At 46.1% G+C, this 20,506-nt stretch overlaps 1 protein-coding gene across 2 annotated transcripts; it reads left to right on the forward strand.

The window, feature by feature from the left end:
• Window positions 1–375: 375 nt before the first annotated feature.
• Window positions 376–15,907, forward strand: LOC115466171 (HLA class II histocompatibility antigen, DM alpha chain). 2 transcript variants are annotated; one of them, XM_030197260.1, is made up of 5 exons: window positions 376–742; window positions 10,831–11,088; window positions 12,621–12,902; window positions 13,626–13,754; window positions 14,146–15,907. In XM_030197260.1, the coding sequence occupies exons 1-5, from the start codon at window positions 670–672 to the stop codon at window positions 14,151–14,153; spliced, it is 750 nt and encodes a 249-aa protein (XP_030053120.1). In that variant the 5' UTR covers window positions 376–669; the 3' UTR covers window positions 14,154–15,907. The 2 variants fall into 2 exon arrangements, with proteins under 2 accessions (XP_030053120.1, XP_030053121.1); XM_030197261.1 differs by having other exon boundaries at window positions 10,831–10,983.
• Window positions 15,908–20,506: the final 4,599 nt, after the last annotated feature.

The following is a 20,506-nucleotide window of genomic DNA, read 5'->3' on the forward strand; positions in this document are numbered from 1 at the left end:
ATACACTGTCAGCTAGCACATTTGCTTATTTCCGATCTGACGAAGAAGGGCAACCTTCGAAAGCTAATCAAGAAATGTATGTCCAATAAAAAAGGTATCATCTTATTTTCTTTTCCATGTTTTATTTTGTTTGAGTTCTATTGAAATATGAGGGAAATAAAGCAGCCGGTGGCTGGGGGGCAAACCAATTTACAGCTGTTCCAACATCTGTCTACAGGTGCCTACACCGGGCTGTAGAAGCAGCAGTAGAAGAAAGTTCCCCTTATCAACAGATGATGCATATAGAGAATATTTTTTTGATTGGCTTAGTATGAAATAGAGCTCTGTGATTGGTTCAGAGAGTTGTAGGCAGGACCACAAGCTGATGATCCATCCATGCTCACAGATATTTGGAAAAGCGGTTGCCACTGCCAGCAGGGAAAGTACAGACGGAGAAGGGACTTTGACTGCAGTGAAAAAAGTCCGGGAAGAGATCCAGAGGGGCTGCTTTAAAGCAGGATCCCCAACAGCCTAAAAAGGAGGCACATACAGGGGATCCTCCCCTCCCCAAAGGCTGGAGGAGAACCGGGGGAAAACAGCAACAAGAACCCGGGGGGATCCCCAACCTCAAGAAGAGCCCGGGGGAGGAGGCACATACAGGGGGTCGCTGCCCAGGCGGTATAGAGCCAGATGAGCAGCATGGGGGTCCACAGTGCGAGCCTTTGCCTGGCTGTCACGCTCTTGCACCTTCTGCAGAAGTCAGGTAAAGACACCCTTGCTTGTTCATGCATCATCTTATTACTATAATACTGTTAGTGGTAAGAATCGTTTTCTCTTTTATTCTTCTGGGTCCGAGAAGCACCTCCAGGCCAGAGTTTAAGGACATTGTGATGTATCAAATAATGGTTTAATCTTTGCAGAATTCCCTATGGTAATCCTGCCATTAAATGCGGACAGGTCTCGAACACTGGAGAATAAAATCGGATTTAATACTGTAGTCAGCCTTTTGTGTTAATAAGACCTTCACGCGCTTCCAAGTGCTGTGTCTGCGGGTCTGCCTTTTAGGTTTTAACTCTCACTTTTGGTGGCATTCTGTTTGAAAAAATCACAAATTTGACATATCTTTAGCCATCAAAGTTAGAAATTCCTTATATTTTGACAAAGTGTGGTTGCCTTTAAAAACTTATCTTTCACAAGAGCCCTCCATAATATTTGGTTGTAATTTTTTGTACCTATCCTTTTGGTCCTTTCTAATTTTAATTATTAATTTTATCAATTTCTATGTAAATTGCAGGTTCTGTTTTGAATTTATTCATAATATTGCTTTCCCCTAATCCCCCCCTCCTTTACCTTCCTACCTTCCCCTCCTTCTATTACATATATATTGATAGTCTTTGATTTGACTATTTGATTATTCCTTGTACTTTGCATCTCTCATCCCTGTATCATTATACATTAATAACACATTTCAAGACTCAGAGGTGATACACACCTAGTTGTGGTGTCTGTCTCTGCTGATGTCTCACCCTCATGGTCCGATGATCAAAACTCTGGCACTATTCTGAATAGCCATGCATAAGCAATATATATTCGATTAGGTACCCGGTCAAAAGAAACCAGACAAAAAAGTTCCAAACCAAAAAAGTTCCTGACATAAAAGTCCCAGACAAAATAGACTCCTGACAAAAGGGCTCGATGAAATAGATTTATTTTTGAATAGTATGAATTTCAAGGGTAAATTACTGAGAAAGTCCACGGCTTGTCACTTGAAAGTCCTGGCACCTGCCTATGGCTTGACTTCACTATCCACACTTGGTATCTAGTGAGAATCATAAATCTGCTTGAAAACATAATCCAGCTTGATTAAGAGTCTATTTTTTTCTTGGGTTCCTTTTGTTGTGGGGTTTTTTGGGGACGTTTTTTTTTTCATGGTCTGTTTTGTTTGTAGTCTGTTTTGTCGGGTTTTTTTTGGTACGGTCTATTATAACGGGGTGCCATTCGATTACTATTATAACAACTTTAATTATTCAAAAGTAAAGGTATCGTTAGACCTTCAGAGGCGCTACTCCGCTATCCATTTATCTGCGGCAATAATTCCCACCTTCGTCATCGGTTTTGATAAGGAATACCTTTCAAGACTATTTTTATGATATTTTTACTTGAATAGCACTATGGAATTTAAAATCAAAAATATTGTGTACTTATCTTCTAATGGCAGAAGGGGGTAAAGACTTGGAGGGGCATAATCAAACGCGAACGCCCATCTCCATGGGCGACTATTTCCGAAAACGGGTACATGAAGGGGCGGACCAGACCGTATTTTCAAAATAAATGGGCGTCCATCTTTTGTTTCGAAAATACGGTTTGGACGGACCAAATGCCCATGGATTTGGTCCTTTCTGAGCTGGGCGGTTTGTTTTTTTTGCGATAATGGAAAATAAAAACACCTAGCTCAGAAACATCCTAATCCAAGCCATTTGGTCGTGGGAGGGACAAATGTACAACACTGCCTTAGCTCTTAGGGGTGAAGGGGGCAACTACATGTGGGTACAGTGGGTTTCAGAGGCCTCCCATTTACCACCACAAGTGGTACAGGTGGGGGGGGGGGGATGGGCCTGGGTCTGCCTGCCTGAAATGCACTGCAGTACCCACTACAAGTGCTCCAGGGACAGGACTTGTTGCTGGTGTATAACCTTGGCACAGCAGTTCACACCTGAAGACTAATCTCGCTGAAAACGTCCTTTATTTGAATAAGCACCTTTACTCACAGTTAACTGCAGATCACAGGTTGTGCCCCACTGGCAACGAGTCTCGCTAGTACCCCAGCTGGCAGATTGGTGTACAATGCCCTCTTTCAGCAACATTCAAGGTAAGAACTAAGTGCTGTAACATGGCTAACACATGACCGGGATCTAAAACTGGCTTACAAAAATAGCCACTACCTCATGGACTACCGGAAACACAACAGGGCACACTCTGACCCAGTAAGCAGAGGGAAAAGCACCATGGGAGTAGAGCCTACCAACTACCAACATCGTGAGCATTTAACACAATGCTTTATAGTGGAATCACGGAGCCCAATACCCTACACCCACCACAATGCATTGCTGATGTGACTCTGCAGTGCCCTTAACAGAAAAGGTGTCACACCAGGGTCGTAGCCACGGGTGGGCCTGGGTGGGCCCAGGCCCACCCACTTTCTGTTCAGGCCCGCCCGCCCACGTTGCTCGCAGAAATTCGTTGTCCTCCCCGCCAGCGCTGCATTCGTTTCTTCGATCGTCACCGGCAGCGCTGCCATTCACACAGGCAGCTCCGCCCCCCTTTGCCGCATCCATCTGGCCCTACGTAAACAGGAAGTGCATCAGAGTGGGCCAGATGGACGCGGCAGAAGGGAGCGGAGCTGCCTGTGTGAATGGCAGCACTGCCGGTGACGATCGAAGAAAAAAATGCAGGGACCGAAGCTGCCTTCTCTCTTCTGCTGCGCTGGTTCAAAGGGTTGCTGCCAGCGTGTAAGAATCACTGCTGCTGGCTAAGTCTGACCTGAAATCCTTCCCTCTGCCATGTCTTCCCCCCAACTATGATGTAATTTCCTGGGAGGAACGTGCAGCAGAGGGAAGGCTTCTGGGTCATCAGCAGCAGTGCAGCAATTCTCTCTTACATGCTGCCAGCAACCCTTTGAAACGTGCTGCAGTGCCGTGATGCTGTATGCTGTATGGAGAGAAGATAAAACTGTTGGGCTGCTTGGGCATGGGAGTGGAGGGGAGGGAAAGAAAAGAGATGCTACACAGGGGGTGTAGGAGTGAGGGAAATTGTTAGGGAGGGAGGGGAGGGAGAGATGCAGGGGGGGGTGTAGGAGAGGGAGACATGCATGGGAGAGTAGAAGAAAGGGGATCATTATTGGGATATGGGGGGAGAGAGAGGGATAATTGCTGGATGTAGGGTGGGGAGGGAAGGAGGGGTGAATGACAAAAGAAGGAGAAATGTTGGACCTGGGAGGGAGGGGAGGAAAAGGTACTGTACAGGGGAGAGAGGGATGAAGGAGAAATGTTACATGGTGGTGGAAGAGATGCAGCAAGGGGGGAAACAGATGTTAGACTTGGGATGCAAGGGTGAGAGAGAAGAGGAAAAGAGGGAACAATGTTGAACATGAGGGTGGAGGAGGGGGAAGAAGGAGGGAGATGTAGGATCCAGGGGTAGAAGACAGTGAGGGAGAAATGCTGGAATGTGGGTGGGAGGGAAGAGGGGGAGAAATGCTGGCCCCTGGGGGAAGGGGCAAGAGGAAAGAGAGAAAGGACAGGAAGATGCTAGGAGGGGATAGAGGGTGGAGAGAGGAGATGCTGGGCTAGAAGGGTTGGAAGGAGGCAGACACTGGGATGGTGGAACCATGTGGAAGGCCAAGGGGGTGGTAAGGAAATGAACGAGAGGATGATAGTGATTACGGGGAGTAGATTGAAGATGGAAGGCTGGAGAAGGAGTGAGATGGGGAATAGGAGAGCTAGTGGGTGAAAGAAGGAGATGGAAATCAGATAGGTATCTGAAAAGGAAAAAGGAAAAGGATTAGAAGATGAAATTTGAGTGGACAGAGAGCAGGAAAGAAAGAAAAAAGATAGGAAAGAGCTAAAATGAAACAAACATCAATATGTCAGTGTAGTGAGGGAATGGAATGAGAGTGGAGAAAAGACAAATGAATAGCAGCTGCTTGAAGGAGAATTAACAGAAAGACAGGATAGTGGAAAAGAGAAACTTGAACCAACATAATGGAAAAATAAAATGACCAGACAACAAAGGTAGGAAAGACATTTTATTTTGAATTTATTAACTGCAATTTGTTAGCTTGAGAAATGTGCACAGCGGATATCATTTTATTGTGTTCAGTAGAAAATAATAAATATAAATTTATTTCTCCACTGTAACATGCCGAGGTTCCGAGTTCAATTTTTGTCTACATATTTTAATTTCTAATTTGTGATCCCTTGTTCTGTATTTGGTGAGAGTCTGGGCCCTAGCATGTCTAACACTAGTCCCGACCCTTGCTGTAGCTGGTGGGGATCCCCAACCTACATCAGCTGAGGACCTCCTCTAAAAGCAGCTAAAACTCCCTTCTACTAAGCTTGGCAGATGGCGGCAACATCCTTGAGCCACCGATAACTTAGCATGCATGGGGTGCCAGCATCGGTGACTCAAGGCATTGTTGCTATTGCTGCCTGCCAAGCTTGGTAAAAGGGATTTGTGGCTGTCTTTGAAGGAAGCTGACAGAGCTTGGGGATCTTTATGAGCTAAAGTATATTTTGAATTGGGAGGTGCCAGGGGAGATGTGGAGAGTGCGGGGAGGAAGGGGGCAGAGACAGAGAGAAAATTTTGTGCCCACCCACTTTGGGCTCAGGCCCACCCAAAATTGGCCGTCTGGCTACGCCACTGTGTCACACTCACCCGAGACCCACATCAGAACCAGGGAAAGGCTGTCAGAGGATAGAACACATTCTGCTGTCATGGAGGTGGGTACGGAATTTGAGGCTGGCACACAGGGTGGCAAAAAAAGTTTGTAAAGTGGGTTTCTTTTGGTGGGAGGGGGTTAGTGACCACTGGGGGAGTCTGGGGAGGTCATCCCCAATTCCCTCCAGTGGTCATCTGGTCAGTTGGGGCACTTTTTTGGGACTTGTTCGTGAAAAAAAAGGGTCCAAAAAAGTGACCCAAAATCGCGGTAAAAACGCCTTTTTTTCGATTATCAGCTAAAGACGCCCATCTCTGCTCGGCCGATAACCCCGCCCCAGTCCCACCTTCACCACACCTCTGACACGCCCCCATCAACTTTATTCGTTCCCGCGACGGAGTGCAGTTGAAGACACCCAAAATCGGCTTTCGATTATACCGATTTGGGCGCCCGCGAGAGAAAGACGTCCATCTCCCGATTTAGGTCAGAATATAGGCGTTTTTCTCTTTCGATTATAAGCAGGTTAGTACTCAATTTTGAGACTTAAAGGGCCATACCTTGATAGAGCAGTAGCGAAACACGTGCCGGTATGCAGCCCCAAAATCTAGCCTTGTAAGATTCAAAGGAGGTTTAAATAACCCATTAGAAAGTAAGTACACAATATTTTTGACTTTAAATTCTATAGTGCTGTTCAAGTAAAAATATTATAAAAATAGTCTTGAAAGGTATTCCTTATGAAGACCGATGACGAGAAAGGTTGGAATTATTGCCGCAGATAAATGGATAACGGAGTACCGCCTCTGAAGATACCTTTACATTTAAATAATTAAAGTTGTTAGCTTGTGCATGACTACACACAGTATTGAATACTGAAGAGATATTGATAGTGGGCAATTGTGGACACTATTCTGAATAGCGCCATAAAAAAGCCACCGGAACAGCGCAGAACAATGCCCTAATGCTGAAAGCTAATGAGATGCAAATATAAGTGCGTTCATAGCTTTGAGCATTAGAGAGTTCGGCAGGAGGATTGTGCTGGCGCATGTGCAGAAGAGTTCAACGGTAAGCATAGCTCCTGTGTGTATGCGCCTGGTAAAATCTGAACGTGAAGCACACATTGGCATCTGTTTAACACTTTAGTGTCCAATGCTCCCATAAATCTGTTCCCATATGGCTTATTACGGGAACATTGGACAATAAAGGGTTAATGCAGCCTACGTATAAGTATATCTAATATAATAAAACGCACCGTGAACGTTCTAATGAGGACAACGTTCTGAAGTCACTAAAACACTCCCTGAAGGGTTCGTGGTGTTCGTGGTGTGAAACCACCCAGCCGTCTCTGCCCCGCCCTCGCGTCAAACGTCATGACGTCGAGGGCGGAAAAAAAAAACCGGATCGCACCCACGCAAGGGGAGGAGTAGGGAAACACGCGGAGCGTGTTTCCCTACTCCTCCCCCTGCCGACCCACCCGTGGAAAGGGAAAACACCTCCAAAGCTCCGGAGTCCACAGTCCCGACATCCAGCACCCCCCCCCCCCCCCCCGCACGCAAAACGTCAAAAACTAGAAGCCCCACCCACATAATGATAGATCCGCCTACCTTCGCCCCGACCCGACCCCCCCCCCCCCAAAGCTGCAGGTCAAAATAAGGAGGTCCAACACCCCCCCCTGCAACAACCCCCTACTAAGCCACCCACCTTCGCGTTGCTTTGCCAGCGGGGGACCCAAAACCCCGCCAGCAGTCCTGTCTGCTGACTACGGCGTCATCTTCGGCGTTGCTAGCCTGTGCAGGCAGCCAGGGCTTCTGTGCATCTGACGTCCTGCACGTGCAGGACGTCAGACGCAAAGAACCCCGCCCTGCATAGGCTAGCAACGCCGAAGATCGCTGGAGGAGTCTGACTCACTCAGCACACACACAAGACTTCTGCTGGCGGGATTTTGGGTCCCCCCGCCAGCAAAACTACGCGATGGTGGGAGCGATGGCCACGGTGGGTGGGATGGCGGCGACCGGGTGCATCGCTGTGGGTGGGATGGCGGCGGGAGGGGGGGCATCGCGCGGAGGACACGCTTCATTACTTCTTCTTCTAAAAAGCAGGATCCTCCCTCCCCCCCAAAAAACTGAACCATACAACACATACACACACTCATCCTCATCTGGCACCGCTTCCTTACCCCCCCCCCCCCCACACTTACTCACTCACTCTCATTTGGCCACACTTCCTCAACGCCCCCCCCCCCCAACACACACACACTCTCATCTGCCAGCGCTTTCTGAAACCCCTGCCCCCCCCCCCCCCACACTCACTCATCTGCTGTGTTTCCTGACCCCCCCCCCCAAACACACTCACTCTCATTTGGCCACACTTCAACGCCCCCCCCCCAACACACACACACTCAGTCTCTCTCTCTCTCAACTGGCAGTGCTTCCTGAAATCCCTGCCCCCCACATACACTCGCTCACTCATGTGGCAACCCCCACCACACACACACACACTCAGTCTCTCATATCGCACCGCTTCCTGAACCCCCCCCCCCCACACACACATACTCTCGCTCATCTGGCAGCGCTTCCTGAAGCCCCCCAACACACACACACACTCTCATGTGGAAACACTTGATAAACCGCCCCCCCACACACTCGCTCACTCATCTCGCAGCACTTACTGACACCCCCACACACCCCTCCTCTTCCAAGCTGAAACCCCCAACACACACCCCCCACACACACCCCTCCAACACACACACACACACTCTTTCTCACTCTCATCTGCCAGCGCTTCCTGAACCTCCCTCCCCCCACATACACTCTCTCTCTCTCATCTGCCAGCGCTTCCGGAAACCCCGTACACACACACACAGACACTCACTCTCTCTCATCTGGCAGCGCTTCCTGAACCCCCCCCCCCCCCCCCCACCCAACACACACACACACACACACACACAAACACTCTCATCTGCCAGCGCTTCCTGAAACCCCTGCCCCCCCCACACTCACTCATCTGGCTGTGTTTCCTGACCCCCCCCCCCCAAACACACACACTCACTCTCATTTGGCCACACTTCAATGCCCCCCCCCAACACACACACACTCAGTCTCTCTCTCTCTCATCTGGCAGCTCTTCCTGAAATCCCTGCCCGCCACATACACACTCACTCACTCATGTGGCAACCCCCCCCACCACACACACACACACTCAGTCTCTCATATCGCACCGCTTCCTGAACCCCCCCCCCCCACACACACACAAACATACTCTCGCTCATCTGGCAGCGCTTCCTGAAGCCCCCCACCACACACACACACTCTCATGTGGAAACACTTGATAAACCGCCCCCCCACAAACTCACTCATCTCGCAGCACTTACAGACACCCCCACACACCCCTCCTCTTCCAAGCTGAAACCCCCAACACACACCCCTCCAACACACACACACTCTTTCTCACTCTCAACTGCCAGCGCTTCCTGAACCTCCCTCCCCCCACATACACTCTCTCTCTCTCATCTGCCAGCGCTTCCAGAAACCCCGTACACACACACACAGACACTCACTCTCTCTCATCTCGCAGCGCTTCCTGAAACTCTATACACACACTCACTCTCTCTCTCATCTGCCAGCGCTTCCTGAACCCACTGCCCACCCCCACCCACACACACACTCAGTCATCTGGCATCGCTTCCTGAACCCCCCCCCCCCACACACACACACACACTCTTTCACTCGCATCTGGTAGCGCTTCCTGAACCCCCCGCACCCCTCTTCTTTCAACCTGAACCCCCCCAACACATCCCCCCTCCCCCTCCTCCAGCACACCAATTGCTTGGGTGCAGTGGCAGGAATCTCAGACACCACAGACAGAGGGGAGGGGGCCTGACACCAGAGAGACACAGGAAGGGAGGTATCTCTGTCACACACACACTCTCTCTCTCATATACAATGTCTTTCTGACTCTCACTCTCACACACTCTGTCTCACACTGTATCACATTCACTCTCTATGTGCCACACACTCACTCACACACTCGCTTGGTCTCATACACTCACTCTCACAGAGAATCTGTGTCTCACACACACTCTCTCTCGCACACTCTGTCTCACACTGTGTCTCACATACACACTTGCAAACACTCTCATTCTCACACACACACCCAGACTCACTCTCTCTCTCACACACACACACTCACACTTTCACTCTGTCTCTCACACAGTCACTCTCACATACACTCTCCCAAACATACACACTCCGAGGAAAACCTTGCTAGCGCCCGTTTCATTTGTGTCAGAAACGGGCCTTTTTTACTAGTAAGTACATAAGTATTGCCATACTGGGACAGACCAAAGGTCCATCAAGCCCAGCATCCTGTTTCCAACAGTGGCCAATCCAGGTCACAAATACCTGGCAAGATCCCAAAAAAGTACAAAACATTTTATACTGCTTATCCCAGAAATAGTGGATTTTCCCCAAGTCCAATTTAATAATAGTCTATGGACTTTTCCTTTAGGAAGCCATCCAAACCTTTTTTAAACTCTGCTAAGCCTTTACCACATTCTCCAGCAACGAATTCCAGAGTTTAATTACATGTTGACTGAAGAAAAAAATTTCTCTGATTCGTTTTAAATTTACTACTTTGTAGCTTCATTGCATGCCCCCTAGGCCTAGTATAAGCGGTTTTAATTTTTTTTTTTTTTTATTTTTATTTTTATATTTAGATCAAGTAACAGATGCCAACGTGTGCTTTTGCTTGGTTCTGCTGTTTCTCACGACCAGCATTTAAGGGCTTGCACGGGCTTCCTTCTTCTTCCGAAGGAAATCAAAACCGGTAGATTTTGCGGAAAGAATCATGGGAAATCCTTGCTTCCAACACCGTAACGCCTGCTCAGACCTGGCGTTATTTTTTTTGCAGCGGTAACGCACCTTTGCTTCGGGCGCTCTTTTCTGAGCATTGGTGAGGAATATGAAATGACCTTATTTAAATGAGCTTGACTATATTTGCATACTATCTGTGCTAAGGCCTGGCGTGCTCATTTGCTGCGCTACACCCCTCTGAGCATTCTGTGCTGGTAAATGCAGGTGCTAGGATGGCACTAATGGCCTCTAGCACCTGTGTTTACTTTTGATCATCAGCACCTCGGTGTCTCATAGGTGCAGAGGTCACAGGGATGTACTGAGCACCTTTTCACAATTTCAGCATTGCTTGATTTGGTGATATAATTTTTAAGTAGATAATAATTATAAGAATAAACAAAAAATAGTAGGAATAGGTTCAAAAGTGTGACACATAACTCTTGTGTGACACCATTGCTGTGTCTGTCTGTATTGATGTCTGTCTGTCTGACTCTCTTTCAGAGGTGAGTCGTGCATAACTCCTGGCTGCCCTGTCTGTCTCTGCTGATGTCTCTCTCTCTCACTGTCTTGTAGGTTCCGAGAATGTTATCTCTCAGGTGCTCTATTGCCAGCCAGGGCATCCACAGGTGGGGCTAGTGGACACTTTTGAGGACGACGAAATGTTTCACTATGATTTTCACAGTGAAGCTGGTGTGGCAAGGCTCCCTGTGTTCCGGCAGTTAGCAGGTGACGCATACAATGCCTCAACGATCTCACACGATGCAAGCCTTTGCCAGAAGATCAGAGAAGTTGTTACCAAAGCTTTGGAGTTAATCATGCCTGAGTCCAAAGGTCAGGGGGCTCTTCACCTTTGCTGAATATTATACTGGGGTACAGGGTGGGGGATCAGAACCAGGCTCAAGAGGGAGGCAGCGAAGCCCAGACTTACTTCCTCCTGGCATGAGCAGCTTTCTTGCTCCTCCCCTTGAGCAGCTCCTTGCCAAAGGCCAATGTCCTTGGTTTCCTCTCCCACAATTCCATGGCAACAGGAAGGGCAGCAAATCTAGTTCTTCCAGTGGGAGACCAGTGGCCCACACTTCTGTCTTTCCTCACCCATCTCCCCACTATTGCAGGTTCGGTGGTGGGAGGACTGTAATGCATGGTGCTGCTCTGGACTGTTTTCTTTGGCTACCCCCGGCCAGGAGATTTTATTTAAAGACTCCTATAATGCGTCAGAGTTCTTCCATAAGAAGCTTTCATGATTTATTTTATTGGACACCAGGTGTGTAGCCAGACCTCAGATTTTGGGGGGTTCGGAACCCAAAGCAGGAGGGCACAAAATTTTGCTGACCCCTCACATACTCAGTTTTTGTGAAACTGAGCGTGTGCGAGGGAAGCCTATCCCATCCTCATGCATGCTTAGTTTTCATGCATGCACAGCTTCCGTGTGGGTGGGGTGGGGAGGCTTGGGGACCTGCGGCCCACAGTGCCTCAATTGTTGGGGGCCCGAACCCAAATCGGGGTGGGGATAGGCCCTCAAGCCTCCCCCCCCTGTGGTTACACACTAGTTTTTAGAGGTGTGGAGTAACAGCTTTGAGGTTTTAAGTTGTTTGTCTATGAAGTATTTGTGTCTTATTAGAAACGCTAAGAACGTGGCATACAAGAATTTTAAATAGATATTTCTAATGTGGCACGCATGCTTGATTTTGCTAAGCTGAGAACAGAGAACGAATGAGGGTGGGAAGGGACAGTTCAACTTTTCTTAATCAGCCACAAACCCTAAAATACACGGATGTATCACTGTATTCCTGTTGCCTTCTATAAAACACTATTCATGCCCAAACCTAGCAAATGATGGCCTCAGGATTTTCCACAAGGGGCAGTGTCTTAGCTGATGGCGACTGTCCTCACCTTCTTCTGCATGTGCTCTTTGCATTTCCTCTCGTGGACAAATTCCTGGAGGAAAAGTCCATAGTCTGCTATTGAGACAGACATGGGGGAGCCACTGCTTGCTCTGGGATTTTTAGCATGGAATATTGTTACACTTTGAGATTCTGAATGGAATCTCGTTACTCTAGGATTCCAGAATCTTGCTGTTCTTTAGGGTTCTCCATGGACTGTTGCTACTGTTTGAGATTCTGTATGGAATCTTGTCACTCTTTAGGATTCCAGAATCTTGCTATTCTTTGGGGTTCTACATGGAATGTTGCCACGATTTGGGTTTCTGCCAGGTACTTGTGACCTGGCTTGGCCACCGTTTGGAAAACAGGATACTGGGCTGGATGGACCATTGATCTGACCCAGTATGACTACTCTTATGTTCCTAATGCCCTTTCTCTTGCACAGTCTCCCTATGCTGACAGTCTGCTGTTCTTTTCTGCCAGGCATCCCCAAGGCAAGAGTTTACACAAGAAGCCCCCTGCAGCTGGGAAAACCCAACACCTTAATCTGTTATGTCAGCAATTTCTTCCCGCCAACACTGAATATCACATGGACCAAGAACAGCGACCTTGTGTGGAGCGGGGTCAACACCACAAACGCCTACCCCACCCACGACCTGGGATTCTATATGTTCTCCTATCTTGACATCATTCCAGCTTCAGACGATATCTATGGCTGCCATGTGGCCCAGGAGGGGGAGGTGTACACTACCATCACATACTGGGGTGAGTGCCACACTGCATCACAGGGACAGGAGAATATAAGACTGTTACATATTCTACTACTACTACTACTTGACATTTCTAAAGCGCTACTAGGGTTACGCAGCGCTGTACAATTTAACATAGAAGGACAGTCCCTATATTCTGATGAGTATCACACTGTGATAGTGGAAATGCTGCCTTTCTCAGTGTGGCACATGTGTAGAGGAAAACTGCCTCCCTCTAGCCTCCCTTTTCATGGAGGAAGACATTTGTGTCCCTACCATTCCTGTGTCTAGGAGCGCTTTAAAGGTAAATGTGGTCCTCGGTGTCTTTGGGGTGTGTGAGAATAGCCATCCTCCCTCTGTTATTCCTGGATCCCCCCTCCCTCCATGATCTCATTTCTCTCTACCATTCTCAATCTTCCCAGACTCTTCATCACCCTTCTGTCTCCTATCCCACTGCCCCCCCCTCTCCGTGATCCCTTTTCCATCTTCATCATCCAAGATATGCTCTTCCACTCCTCTCCCTTCCCCCCTGTCCTCTTTCTATCCCATCTCTATTCTCTCTTCCCTTCTCAGCACTGAGATGGAAGCGTTTATGACCATCACATACTGGGATGAGGATCATAGTGTTTTATAGGGGAAAGAGCCATAATGTCCGTCACATACCGGGTCACAGGGGACTGTAACATGTAGAGTACCTAGAAAGACCCACAGTAATTCCACTTCTTCCACTTGTTTTTAGTGCCAAAAAATGCGATCCCGTCAGACCTTCTGGAGACGGTGCTGTGTGCTGTGGCCTTTGGTATTGGAGCTGTCTGTCTCATTCTGGGAATCGTCCTCATTGTGAAAGCCCGGAGACCTCAGTACACGGGTAAGGAGGGGCCTGGGCTTTCTTTTTGTGATTTATCTTTTTCCAGTGCTGTTAAGCTCTTGTCAAGTCATGACATCCACTTCTGCATACGGTTCAAGCTTCTATGAAGTCATGGCCGGTCCGAGGAGGCGTTCTCCTGCAGTGATGCCTGGTTTTGGAGAGGGATGGGCAACTATTTAGTCCATGTCAAACTGCATCGGTGATGCCAATGTAAGCAAAGAGGCTGGCCACAGGCAGCTCCCTGTTCTGCTTATTGGGAGGTCACCCACTGAACTTGGGCATCTGAATTCAACTGAATGTTTTTATTTTAATTGAATCCACAGTCTGATGGTGTCGGTTTGAATTTCACTGATTCCTCTATCTTGTGTTTTTCTTTTCTCCTCTGATTAAGGCATCTGAGATTCAGAACATGAAAGAAAAAGGAAGAAAGCCCCCCCCTTCCCTTTCTTCCACCAAGGCTATGACTCTGCATTACCTTAACCCCTGAGGCTCCGACTCTTGCTTCACCTCCACTCCCCCAGGATCTGCATCCTGTCCCCCAGCCTCTAGTTTGCCTGTGGGATCACAGCAGGGGTTACACGCACTTCTGCCTCTGAAATCAGACCCCAGAGCATTGAAAGGAAAGTGTGCAGAAACACAAGTCAGGATACATCTGCATATTATTGGAATCTCTCCTCTCCTGATGGCAATTGCTAGAATTTTGGAATTTTCAAACCAAGTCTGTTTCTCTTTCTGAAAATAATATAAAAATGGCCTCTGAAAACGAAATGACAGTGCCATGTTCTAGCATTGAAGGCTGGAGATATGGAAACCATCCCAAGACATTCTTTTATCTCCTTATGAAGTAAAAGGAGGCTGTATGTACCGGTGTGCAAACAGCCACCAAAGCCGTTCAGAGATTAAAGTACCAGCAGCCACACAGGGTACAGATATAAGGGAGTAATCAGAAGTTTAGCAATAACTCAGTAGCAATACAAAGGCTTAATCAGGATCTGCAAACCCCACAGCAGCCACAAGACATCAGTACAATAGATTATTCAGAAGCTGCAACGGTATCAATGACAAATGTCATGTTGGTATTAATAAAGATTAATCAGAGGTTGAAGTACCAAAAGCAGTCAGGGGATGCCAGTGTAATGTATTAATTCTAGACTACAATAACATCTAGTTAGTGGCCATGGGATTTCAGCAGAAAAGACAAGCGCTGCAGTACCAGCATTGGCCATCAGGTATCAGTGTAATGGATTAATCAGAGGCTGCAGTGCCAGTAGTATCCACAAGATGTCATATAATTTTTCTAAATGTAGGTTGAAAACAATTTTTGAAAAATACATTAAAGAAAATTTGCTAGTTCAAGTAAATACAGAGAAAACATACAGAGAACACTGGCTTCCCCTTTCGGTACGTATTCAGTTTAAAACTTTGGTGTTCAAATCCTAGTTTCCAACTTATCTCTTCTGTCTTTTTATTCCTTACACCTCCACACGTTCACTCTGTTCTTCAACCTCTGGTTTGTTCCAACTCCCACCCCCCTCTGTTATCAGACTCGATTCCACACGAACATCAGGTCTTAGTTATGTTGGTCCCAAATTATGGAATGCTATCCCTGCCTCCCTTCGTTCAGAAACTTCCTATTAAAAGTTTAAATCCTCCTTAGCATAGCCTACCTGTTCTTTATTCCCCCTTCCCTCCCCGCAACTTTTTTTATTGTAAACCACTTTGAAGCCAGCAGTATATCAAGCAATGTGAAATAAACAAGAAAGAGTAACATTGTAAATTATGACAGATAATGATCATCATGGTCTGTCTGGTCTCCCCAGTAAGGGGATTAGACTTGTAACTGCTGCTCCGTGCAGGTTACTCCTCTCTGCAATTTTTATAAGCGTGTATTAAATTAAGTAGGACGTCAGATAGCAAATTCAACTCACATCAAATAGAGTAAGGTGTTAAATGTCCCTCTTTCTCATGACATTATATTATCTGTTTTTATATGGTAGGGAATGAATCTGTGGAGGGAATTAACCTCTTTTGTGGAGGATTTGAAAATGTAATTTCAACATGAGTACATCTTCTGCTTATATATTTTTTTACTGATGATGATTAAATGATGGTTTTAGGTACATGCCTCAATAAAAAGAGTTGTTGACAATTTAGATATTTCTGGGTGTTTCACATGCTGCTCAGGCACAAAGGAAATCATTTCTTTTTTTTAAGCCTCAGACTCTTGCTTCAGGGGCAGCCTTCTCTATGCGTTTCCCCACAAGTATCTTATTTCTTCGCATAATCACAAATTTATTTTCCTGGTCTGGGTCTTGAGCAACTTGAGAATTTTCTAGGTGACAGGGAACACGATAAGAATGAGGTTCATCCTTCTGACTAAGGAATAGAGGATGACACGGGGATGGGGACAGAGCCCACAAGGACGGGGACAAACTTTGTCACTGTGTCGTTTTCTACTTTGAAGTCTGTTAATGAACTGGACTGTTATATAGGTTTGAGTGATGCAGACAATGATATTTTGATTTTTTGGAAAAACAAGCAAACATGCTGGCCACAACTAGCAAAATTTGAATGGGGGATCCTGTGCTTCCTCCTACCAGCACATCTTCTATTGCAGGAAGGACTGTGGAAGACAGGAGAGCTAGACTGAATCCCGAGATTGTTGACTTCTTATTCATCCACAGATTAAAAAATCATAACAGTACTACATAGGGCATATTTCTCCCCTCTAGGGCATACAGAATGGGTTTATTTATTTAACACATTTATACCCCACATTTTCCCACCGGCAGTAGGCTCAATGTGGCTTACACAGGACTGTAGGGAAAGCTACAGTTCAGTAAAATACAATTAAACAATGTAATAGTTAAATAGTAGACAAAAATTAATCATATAACAACAGAGAATAAAAGTGAGTAATAAAAGATAAGGTCCATGGATTTTGCTATTATAAGAAGAAAGTAAATTAGGTTGAGTCAGGAGGGTAGGCCTTCTTGAATAAGGTAGTTTTCAGTAGTTTCCTGAAATTTAGATGGTTCTGAGTCAATTTTAAGATTTTGGGTAGAGCATTCCAGAACTGTGTTCCAATGATGGAGAAGCTGGATGCGTAGGTAGACTTGTATTTAAGGGTTGTATTTTGTACCCCTGGACATTTGAACAGGGTGGCTTAGGATTCCTTGGGGTAGTAGAAGTCAGCTACTGTTGGGGTTGGAAGGGTAGAGGGTGGTGGTGAGGAGGGTTATGATAGCTGTTCGCTGCTGCTGTTGTTATTGTTTTCTATTTGTAATTTATACACAACAGTTGCACAGCATATTGTTCCTTTTTATACTTTAATGAGGAGGGGGCTGGGACAAACTCTGTCCCTGTTTCATTCTCTACTAAGGAATAAGGAGGTTAGTTAGTAGACAGTTTTTTTGATCATGACTATTGATGTGGGTGGATGTATTCCTTCCTGTCTTGATTTTTTCTATTTGTTCTTTGGTTCTTCTGCCTATTATACATATTAGAAAAATAATCAAGGACTAAAATACTATTATTGACCACAAAGTGTCAGTATAAAGCAGAGGTTCTCAACCCAGTCCTTGGGTCACAGCAGTCTGGTTTTTAGTACAGCCACAATGAGTATGCATGAGATAAATTTGCATGCAAATCTATCTCATGGTACCCTGAAAAACTGACTGGCTGGTTACGTGCTGTGGACTGAGTTGAAAATCCTTGATAAAAAGTATTAATAAGCAGTATATCATTTTTTTTGTCCACAAGAATTTATGAGGGGCTGCATGATGTCAATTAAATAACATTAATAAGGGACTAATCAGCAGCCTTGAGTGTCAATGTAATATTTTGAAAAGCTGCAGTACCATTAATGGCTACAAGGTGTCACTATAAACTAAGAAGTCCCTACTGGGGCTTGGACTGGAAAGTGAGCAGAGGAGGACAAGACAACCTGGAACATCCTAAATCATCTCCATACCCAAGTCAGCTGGTCGAGAGCTGAAACAGTAGAATGAGGATCCCCTACTAGGGAAATGGGACTTGATATACTGCCTTTCTGTGGTTTTACAACTGCATTCAAAGCGGTTTACATTGTATATACAGGTACTTATTTGTACCTGGGGCAATGGAGGGTTAAGTGACTTCCCAGAGTTACAAGGACCTTCAGTGGGAGTCAATCCAGTTCCCCAGGATCAAAGTCTACTGCAATAACCACTAGGCTGGGATTCCAGAATCTTGCTATTCTTTGGGATTCTATATGGAATGTTGCTACTCTTTGACATTGTGCATGGAATCTTGTTAATGGGACTTGATACACTGTCTTTCTGTGCTTTTGCAACTACATTCAAAGTGGATTACGTAGTATATACAGGTACTTATTTGTACCTAGGGCAATGGAGGGTTAAGTAACTTGCCCAGAGTCACAAGGACTTGAGACCTTTGACAATGGCAAAAGATTGATCCATGTAACGTCAATCCATTGCTCAAGGATGGTCCCTGCACAGAGTGGTCAATGTGTGTTAACTCATTAACTTTTTCTTTTTTTGGGGGGGGGGGTGCTCTGGAAGAAGGTGAAAGTGCAGCTCTGTTTCAGAATTGTCTAGTGATAGTTCGAAGAAGGACATCTCCTAAAAAAGAAAGCAGTTGATTTGCTTAGGGACTGCAAGATAAATTTAAGAAAGTTTGGAAACGGGATTCCTTTTTCTCAGAATACAAGATATGCGTTATATGAGGCAGTTGAGGGTTATCAGGTCTATGTTCTGGTTACTGGATCTTGTCCAACTGGAAATAAAAGTTCATGCCTTCTTCTGTTGTTGATTCTTTTATTGATTGTTATAAAATGGTTAAAATTCAATAAATATTTTTGTTATAAAATGGTTAACATCAATACATGTTTTAAAGAACAACTGAGTGTTGAAATACACTCAGCAGTGGAAAGAAATAGGATGGACACAAGAGAAAGGGAGGGGGGAGAGGAGACCCGCTCATTCTGCATGTGATTTGTAAACACAGGTTCTGCAGTACTACTACTACTACTTAACATTTCTAAAGCGCTACTAGGGTTACGCAGCGCTGTACAATTTAACATAGAGGGACGGTCCCTGCTCAAAGAGCTTACAATCTAAAGTGAACGGTCAGTCCGATAGGGGCGGTCAAATTGGGGCAGTCTGGATTTACTGAACGGTAAGAGTTAGGTGCCGAATGCAGCATTGAAGAGGTGGGTTTTAAGCAAAGACTTGAAGATGGGCAGGGAGGGGGCTTGGCGAGGCAGAATGAGCGGAGCCTGGAGTTGGCGGTGGTAGAGAAGGGTACAGAGAGGAGGGATTTGTCCTGTGAACGGAGGTTACGGGCGGGAACGTAAGGAGAGATGAGGGTAGAAAGGTAGTGAGGGGCAGCAGACTGAGTGCATGTGTAGCGCTTGAATTGAATGCGGTATCTGATTGGAAGCCAGTGATGTGACCTGAGGAGAGGGGTGATATGAGTATATCGGTTCTGGCAGAATATGAGACGTGCAGCAGAGTTCTGACTTTTGGGTGTAGTTTCACACACAGATAAAGGTGGATGTACAGGAAGGGCTGAAATCCCAGAGCTGCAGTCCATTAATTTCTGTTTGCAAATACACATGAAAGAAAAACATGTCTTGCGTCCAGGAGAGCGTGAGAGGCTGCAGCAGGGGATTTCTGGGAAGAGGAAATGAAAAGGGTTTGAGGAAACAGCCACTACCAACCCTCGTGTTTTTCACACCCAGATCTTGCACAGAGAGAACCAGCAAGCAAATGCACACCCAGGCAAGAGGCATTAAAAGGGGTAATACAGAGATCAGAAGGCTACTAATGGGGTAACAGTGATCAGGAAATGAGAGACCATAGCAGGGGTAGTTGAAAAAACACGAAGGTAAGAGCAGCATCAGAGTTGATGCTAGCCCACTGGAGTCCTGTGTATGGGTACTTTGGGGCTCCCCTTCCCCAACATAAAATTATCTTGCAATTCTGTTCTTTCCTGCTGCCCCTCCCCACCTCCATTTTTACTAGCTATTAGTGTGAGATTATGGAAGGGTTTGGGGAAATATGTCTGGTGGGAGATGATATAAAATAAATCATTTTGGGGATTTATCTAAAGACCAATGTAATCACATTGATTGTTACAGCCTTAAACCAGCCCTGAGGAAGGCTATAAGTAGGGTGAACGAGAGGGGCAGCTGCCCAGGTTGCAAAGCCCCTTAGGAGTGGAAAGGTGCCTGAAATGCAAGAGTGAGCTGGCAGCACTAAAAGCCAAAATTCTTCTGTCACCTAAGTTGTGGGGAGACAGAGGGAAAAAGAAGCAGAGATCAGGATGGTGGGTAAGGGGCACAAATTCACGTGCCTGCCTTGGTTGCCAAAATGCAAGAAAGAAAGAAATTAATAGGGTACATTAGAGGTAAGAGCCTGTCACCTTGGATTCTTAGCTGCCTAGTTAACACTTTCGTACAACTAACATCCCCCCCTTATTAACAACAGAAATACATGTAGACAGTCATACATAAACCCCCAAATTCTATAACTGGCATGTAAATTTCTGTGTGCAAAATTGTGTGCTATTCTGAGATGCGTGCGTAACTTAAATTGACTGATGAGCCAATCAATGGGTGATAATCAGTTATTGATATTAATTGGCAACAATTTAGATTTACGTGTGCATCGTGCTAAGCTCTATTCTATAAAGATCCATGTGCGAATCATAGCGCTCAACTGAAAAGGGGACGTGGCCATGGGAGAAGC

Source organism: Microcaecilia unicolor, chromosome 3, assembly GCF_901765095.1.
Source record: "Microcaecilia unicolor chromosome 3, aMicUni1.1, whole genome shotgun sequence".
Lineage (NCBI taxonomy): Eukaryota > Metazoa > Chordata > Amphibia > Gymnophiona > Siphonopidae > Microcaecilia > Microcaecilia unicolor.

What these genes read in the sequence shown, in the direction of transcription:
- LOC115466171 (XM_030197260.1), top strand. Translation starts at nt 670, where the DNA reads ATGAGCAGCATGGGGGTCCACAGTGCGAGCCTTTGCCTGGCTGTCACG. An exon ending in AATCATGCCTGAGTCCAAAG is followed by an intron (nt 11,089 to 12,620) that starts GTCAGGGGGCTC and finishes CTTTTCTGCCAG; the next exon opens with GCATCCCCAAGGCAAGAGTT. An exon ending in CACTACCATCACATACTGGG is followed by an intron (nt 12,903 to 13,625) that starts GTGAGTGCCACA and finishes ACTTGTTTTTAG; the next exon opens with TGCCAAAAAATGCGATCCCG.